Raw genomic sequence first — 7,921 nt, forward strand, 5'->3', positions numbered from 1 at the left:
CCGGGCACAACATACCTGTTTCTTCAGGAGACCTAACTGTGGTCCAGAGACCAATGTTTTACTCCTTGCTCTTTTGTCTGAGGACAGAGCTTCAGTCTCCAACATTAGTCATCCAGGGAGGGATTTGGACTTCTACAAGGAGCCCTTCCTTTCAGGGACCCCATCCACGTAAGTCTCAGAGTTCAGCAGATGGTGTGGAAAAGATCTAAAGAGAATGGATCCTAGAACTTCTACCTGCGGTAACCTGAGAGACTAGCCAGGCAAGCTCAGAGCTGCGAGATTACCATATCTGCTTGCTAGGTAGACTAATGAATATGTAACAGTTTCATTTATGAGAGTATTTTTTCCCTGAAAACATTGGTACTTGGGATAGAATTTTTGTATGTAGGTGTCGATGATTTAGGGAAATGTGTGAAAATGTACTAATTTTGTGCGATCAATTCTCTTAGTCTGTTATATTGTGTCTCCTCCCTTTACTTCTTAAGGTAAAAATTCTCCATCTTCTTTCACCCTACTAAAATTCTTTTACATTCAATTAATAATCAGTTGATGTGACTAAATTATTGTATTTTATTGCTGTGTCTTTTGGAATCAGTTTTACAATTTCATTTCATTTTATTAATACCATTATTAGAATCCTTCCTTCTTTTATATTATGAAAATTCCATACTTTACCATTTTTTCGATGTAAGAGCACATATTTACAATACCACAATACAGGGTATTGTAAATATGTGCTCTTACATCGAAAAAATGTTAAATCCATGAACTCCCTGCTCATTTGATCTCACATCATATGAAGGAGGCCCCAGACCATGAAGGGTAAGTGTGCTATGACATCATATCCTCAGGGAGAACTATGTGAAAATGAGGGATGTATAATTGTCACATAAGCAGGATATGTAAAATTTGTTCATGGGGGACATTGCATGCTGGCAAGATACAGAACCAGGACCAGTGCGTACCTATCGGATGTGTCACAAAAGTGATCAAAACTCAAAGCCAAGAACAGCAAAGGAATGATGCCACAAAAATAATGAGAGAAGGGCCAGACTCATCCACTGCTGGGCCATATAAACACAAGGGTGATGTAATCACCATGGAAGAGGTGCAGGAAGGACCATTAGATCAGAGGTCAGTGGAGCAGTAACCGTCCTGTCAGTGCATGGTCCTTTGAGTTTGAGGTGACTTCAGCACCTCCGCTGGCTGTCTCTTCTTTCTGCACCTGGATCTCTGATGGGCTCTTCACTCTTATTGCTTTCCCTCATTAACAGGAACTGGCTTTTAAACTGTTCTTGCATTTATTGCATTGAACTCCAGATTCTTTTGACATGTCCCAAACTAAGACATGCCTTTTACACTGTGATCCAGCATTTCTGCACACAGGCCCAGAAACACACACACAAACACTCATACATGTGCATGAACAAAGGGAACCATCAAACGATTATGTATGTACCTTCAATATGTATGACACACTCTAACAATTTCTTTTGTGCTCTCTTGATTCTATTCTATTTCATTCTTACAAACCGTAGTCTGACACCCTAGTGTGTGCTGATCTCAGAATATGGAGAAATATTCCTCCAGCATGACCTCCTCACCTAAGTTAATGCAGAGCACGTTCTCTCATTCATTCCAGCACAGAATACATGTTTACTCAGCTACATTCCACTAAGCCTGGTGGGGGAGGAGGGATTTGAATAACATGCTTCATGCTTCAGGCACTCCCTCTCTAGCAAGTAACAAAGACATGGAAATAAATAAAAATCACACCACTGGTGCTCTAACACCTCAATTAGGGGTGTGGGAAATGTCCTTTTCCTGTGCTAATGTTAGGTAAAAGAAAAGGCTCAGAGAGAGTCCAATCACTCTGAAAGGAGAGATGCAGTTTGGAGGATGGAGAGGGGGTGAACAGTTTCAAAGGAACCAGTGAGGAGACTCCAAGCAGAGGAGAGTGAGTGAGTCAAGGCCCTGAACTCTAGGCTGTGGCGTCAGGTTCAGCAGAGATTCAAGTTCAATGTTTAGGAGATCACTGTGGGTGAGGGCAGGGCCCTATGAGGGGGGAACTGGTGGAAAGGTCACAGAGACTTGAGCCTCATGTTTGAAGCTACGGAATTTTGGCAAATTCTCCCTGAGTCCATGTGAGCATTTGACTAGAGGGGTGCCAGCCCATTAGATGGCAGAGATGACAAGGAACGGAAATATGGCTGTGGAATTGGGGTCCCACATGTTGGCAAGCAGTGGAGACACTGGAGAGGTAGGTGGAAATAAGCAGCTCATCTCACCCCAGTGGTCACCACTCACTCACCAACAGGAAGGGCCTACACCCAGCTCCTTTCATGTAGTGTACTGGTTATCTGTCCTCCACAGTAGGCGAAGGGATGCTGCAACACCCACTACCAGGTGAGGTCATTAACAATTTTTATGTTGTGCACCTGAGACAGTTAATGTCCTAAACCAATGTTGCCTCATTTGTTTAAAAAGGGAGAATATATTTGTGGATTTGTTTATGTTGGCCACTCTGACTGGTGTGAGATGGTACCTCATTGTGGTTTTAATTTGCATCTCTCTGATGGCTAAAAAAAAAAAAAAGGGAGCATATACAAATCATGTAGACTGTACCAAAAAATACAATTAAATTAAAGAAATAAAATGGTTCAGTCACCTAATTCCAAAAGCATAGCATATATTATCATTTAGAAATGGGTCTCCATTTCATCTCAAATACCTCTTCTATCATCACTGTATTTCCTGATGCTGATTGTGTTTGTTTCCTTTGGTCATTTTTCTAGTGCAACGTTCAATGTGTACGCCATCTTGAAAATGTAAAATATCACTCCTTTCTCTTTGATAAATGGCTTTTTGCTGCTTTATCAATTACTCGGGGTGTGAAAGGCATAGAACTGGGGCTGGAATGCTGCCAGAACCAGGGAATTTTGCCTCATCTCAGCCACTCGGCAACCAGCTGAATGATTAGATCTTTTCCACTTGATGTGCACATTTTCCTCTCTGCTTTTTAACCCATTTTTTTAAGTTCCTTTAAATAAGGGACTCAGAATGGCCATATGAAATGGAGTCCCATGTTTACATGTCCATAGGAGGTTTAACCAATGGAATTTGGATACTATTTCTATGTACATAGGGTAAGACAGTCTGATGTCGACATCATCTTCTGTCCTTCCTTTTCCAATTACTGTGACAGGGTGAGAAGAGCTTGGTGATAATAGGCCCCAGGAAGTCACTGTGTGTGTGTGTGTGTGAGATGTAGGGCAGTATGACCTGAGCCCATTTGCTCCAAAATGTGTCCTTTAACAAACAGAAGCCAGAATATTAAACAACCTGGGACAATAAAAGGTGGACCTCTCACTACTTACAAGATTTTTGGAAATAAAGTTAATTAAGTGTAGGGAACAACATGAGAACAAGGAATTCTTCCTGTCTCTAAATTTCTGCAGCAGTAGGGAGGACAACTCACTCCCATTCATTCTCTGACAGCATCTCATTGCTCTGCTCTTCCTCCTTCTACTCCCCATGCTGAATCCTTTCTGAGTCCTGAATGTCTGAAACAACTGTCATCTCTGGGACTTTTCACTGACTCTTTCCCCACACCCCCAATTTCCTCATTTCTCCCACTCTGTCTTCCTGGAGGTCCCTACTCAGGTGTCACCTTATTTGCAGGGATACCTGAAAGACTAGTTTAAAAAAAAAACACACCCATCCACTCTGTTATCCCTACTTTCTTTTTCTTCACCTGACACCATCTAACATGATGTACGATATACATAGTATGTTCTTCCACTATCATTATATTCTAAAGACTTTTCTCTCAGCATCCTATACCCTTTCCCTAGATATGTGGAATATCAATGACTATTCCTCGAGTACCTGAAAGCATTTCTCATTAAAACTGTGTAATCCATGGCAACCTGGGGGAAAAGGTCCGAAGAGGGCAGAAATTCCTAATCAGGGATGTTGGCAGCTGCCTTAAAGGTTATGATATGTACCAACATTGATACTGATGACTTTACTGCAAAATATGGTTGTAGCTTTTCAACGATGCTAGCATGATTGCCATTTGTAGAAAAACTAATCGTGCCACTTTTTCTTTCCTACTAGTCACCTCCACCACATGGTACGAGGCAATAATACCCTGATTTCAGAATTTCATCTCCTGGGACTATCAGACAAACCAGAGCTGCAGCCCCTCCTATTTGGGCTGTTCCTCTGCATGTACCTGATCACTGTGTTGGGAAACCTGCTCATGATCCTGGCCGTCAGCTCAGACTCCCAACTCCACACACCCATGTACTTCTTCCTCTTGAACCTGTCCTTGGCTGACATCTGTATCACCTCTACCACCATCCCAAAGATGTTGGTGAACATCCAGACACAGAGCAAAGCCATCACGTATGCAGGCTGCATCACACAGATGTATTTTTTTTTACTCTTTGGAGGTTGGGACAACTTCCTCCTGACTGTGATGGCCTATGACCGATATGTGGCCATCTGCCACCCCCTGCACTACATGGTCATCATGAACTCCTGGCTCTGTGGACTGCTGGTTCTAGTATCGTGGATCATAAGTGTCCTGAATTCCCTGTTACATAGTTTAATGTTGTTGTTACTGACCTTCTGTGCAGATGTGGGAATCCCCCACTTTTTCTGTGAAATTAAGCAGATGATCCAACTTGCCTGTTCCAACACCTTTCTTAATGACATGGTGATGTATTTGGCCACTGGGCTGCTAGGTGGTTGTCCCCTGGCTGGGATCCTTTACTCTTACTCTAAGATTGTGTCCTCCATACTTGCAATCCCATCAGCTCAGGGGAAGTATAAAGCATTTTCCACCTGTGCATCTCACCTGTCTGTTGTCTTCTTATTTTATGGGGCAGTCCTAGGCGTGAACTTCAGCTCTGGTGGTATTCACAGCTCGCAGTCAATCACAATCACCTCAGTGATGTACACTGTGGTCACACCCATGCTGAACCCCTTCATCTACAGTCTCAGGAACAAAGACATTAAGGGGGCTCTGAAAAGAGTTTTGGGGATGGCAGGTAAATGAGGGACAATTGTTCTGAGGTTCAAAATGTGGCCTGATTGCAAGCTCAATGTCTCAGAACCAGAAGCTGTGACTGATTTCTGGGATAGACTGGTTTCTTCTCTTTATTTCCTGGCATGTCCATTTCCTTGTATTCATGTTCTCTAACAATTTAAGTAACTACCTTGCTAAGCTTCTGTAAAATAGGTGGATAGTTTTCCCGTTGACCATTAATACTATGAAAATCTTTCTCAACCTTGGATCAGAAATATTTGGAAATTTCCATCTTTCATGGGAAAACTTGGATTTCTCTAAAATAATTTCTTCTCAGATGACAGACATCATGCCAAGAAATTTTCCTAGTTGATCTGAAAGCATAATCAGAGTTGTGTTACTCAGATGGACAAAACTACACTTGGCATCTAAGGACATTAATTTCATTGTACAGGAAAATGTGAAAGCAGTTTCCACTTTGGGTCTGTCATTGATTTTTACATCAGTAACTTGAGTACTCTTCCCAATAATGTAGATTTAAACACTCTTCCACTTAAGTCTCAGCCTATTGACATTGCAGGTATTCACTCTAAATGCCTGGCACAGTCACCTAGGCCCTGAATTCTCACGACGCCAACATGAGCCAACATTGTGGCTGGATCAAGCCTGTCAGTTTTGATTGCATGACACTCCACAGCCAAACAATCAGAGAACCTGGTAAAAGGTTTCCTACTCAGAGATTGAAGGGTACAGAGTGCCTAAGGTCCACACATGAGGTCATGGGAGACAAGGGGAAGAGGAGAAAGAGAGAAAGAGAGGACATTACTGTGGTCTCTGCATTTATTCAGGTCTCAGCCAGGATGGATAGAGTTTCAAAGCTTCACTCTTTATTGGTGAATATAAAACTTAAGAGCAGATGATAGGGTGTGAAACATGAACAGTCGGTCACTGCTGAGGTCAGTTATCTAAGTTCTTCAGGCCTTTCTGTAAGGGGGCTTCACAGGGGAGTGGGCCAGGGTGCTTAGCTAGCAGCTGTGTCTGAGAGCTGGACACATGTTTCTTCAGCATGGTTATCTTTGAAGTGGAAGCCTTGGAAATCAAAAGTGTAGTGTCAGGCTCTTAGAATACAAACATGCCACTCTGCTTCATAGCTGCTTTCCTGCTTTTATTGTCTTATTCAGCTCAGTGTCCCAATGCCCATTGGAGGCACTGACAGAAATCGACCATCACATACATACTTACAGTGATGTCTACATGGACACCAAGTTGTAATTGATTAACCTAATATGTCCTGAGTGTCAGAGATGACCTGAAATATGATGAGACAAATTGTTAATCACTAATTTTATTACTGTGCAAAGTATTGCTTTTCCTTGCTGTACTCATGGAAGTATGGAAGATTGATGTCCCTGTGGAAGGGGCTTTCTGCATTGGAGTAAGTGGTTGGTTGGTGTATATTACCTCTTTCATGAATTCCATTTCTTTCTCTGCTTGAAAATTCCAGTGTGGCCTATAATTATGACTCCTCTATGACACTAAGCAAAACACTTCTTCTTTTTTAAACTTTGTCTTAACCACTAAAGGAACAATAAATGTAAATTTTCCAGGTTATCTACCGTATGTCTCTCTCATGCTCAGGATCTCTTCTCATAAATAAATATGACTCAAGAGAGGCTGAATACCTTCCTTGTCATGTGATTCAGGATTACCAGGTTTTGTGCAGAAATGTGCCTGAGCTTCCAACCTCTTGGAGACCCCTAGAAGGGAACCTCAATACAGTCACCCGAGAGTACAGTTATCTGTAATGAACTTCGATAACAAAATAATCACGAAGGCTGTCCCAAATATCAGAACACTTGGAAAATATAAAAAACCCAATTATTATAATTGCCTTTAGTGCTTTTGCCTTATTATTGTATCACTTATTGATGTATAACAAGCATCCTAAATAGAATGGTTTGTTACAATATGTTTATTATTGAGTGGGATTCTATGATGGAAGTTCTTCTGACCTCTGCTCAGATCTCCTGAGTCTGCATCAGCTGTGAGTCTCTGCATTGCGTGTTATGGCTCATCCTTGATATTGTGTGAGGTTGTAGGGCACCCCTGTCTTCTACCAATATATGTCCATTTAGCTGTATATGTAGGTTAAACATCTGCTAACAAAAAAATAAGTTTATCAAATGTAGTAGCCTCAATTTAATCCTACTATTTTTATCCATATATGACACTCTGCTTTCTACCCATTAGAAGACATACCTCCAACACCTGATGAAATGTGACTCAGTTACTGTGTTCTAGATGTTACCATGAGATGAGACTTTTTAATATGATTTATTGGTGTATAATGATGTAATACCAAGTGCACATATTTAAAATATAGAATTTCTTATTTTAAAGGAGCCATACAAAAATTAAGAATACATACTGCATAGGTCCATAAACATATAATTTCAAAAGGTGCTCAAAACACTAACTCAAAAGAATATATGAACAATTACGTTCAATGCAGCATTGTTTACAATAGCCAAGATTTGGAAGCAGCCCAAGTGTCTATCAGTAGATGAGTGGAGAAAAAAGCTAATGGCATGGGGATTGACTGTGGGAGCAGAGGTGGGCTTGGAGGAGGGAAAAGAGGGGGAAATTGTAATAACTGTAATAGAATGAACAATAATAAAAATGAATTGTTAAAAAATAAAAAACTGAAAACAAAAGAACGCTGTTTTACATTTACACCATCGAGTATTACAGAGCCATAAGAAAAGAAAATCTTACTTTCTACAACAGCATGGATGGATCTGTGTAGCATTAGGCTAAGTTAAATAAGTCAGTCAGAGGAAGACCAGTACCTTATGATTTTACTCACATGTGGACTCTAATGAACAA

At 41.0% G+C, this 7,921-nt stretch overlaps 1 protein-coding gene across 1 annotated transcript; it reads left to right on the plus strand.

Moving 5' to 3' along the window:
* LOC112305062 (olfactory receptor 7A10) lies at positions 1–6,849 on the plus strand. The gene is made up of 2 exons (XM_045195759.2): positions 1–168; positions 4,120–6,849. The coding sequence occupies exon 2, from the start codon at positions 4,133–4,135 to the stop codon at positions 5,063–5,065; it is 933 nt and encodes a 310-aa protein (XP_045051694.2). The 5' UTR covers positions 1–168; positions 4,120–4,132; the 3' UTR covers positions 5,066–6,849.
* Positions 6,850–7,921: the final 1,072 nt, after the last annotated feature.

The sequence above is a fragment of the Desmodus rotundus genome, chromosome 9 (assembly GCF_022682495.2).
Source record: "Desmodus rotundus isolate HL8 chromosome 9, HLdesRot8A.1, whole genome shotgun sequence".
Lineage (NCBI taxonomy): Eukaryota > Metazoa > Chordata > Mammalia > Chiroptera > Phyllostomidae > Desmodus > Desmodus rotundus.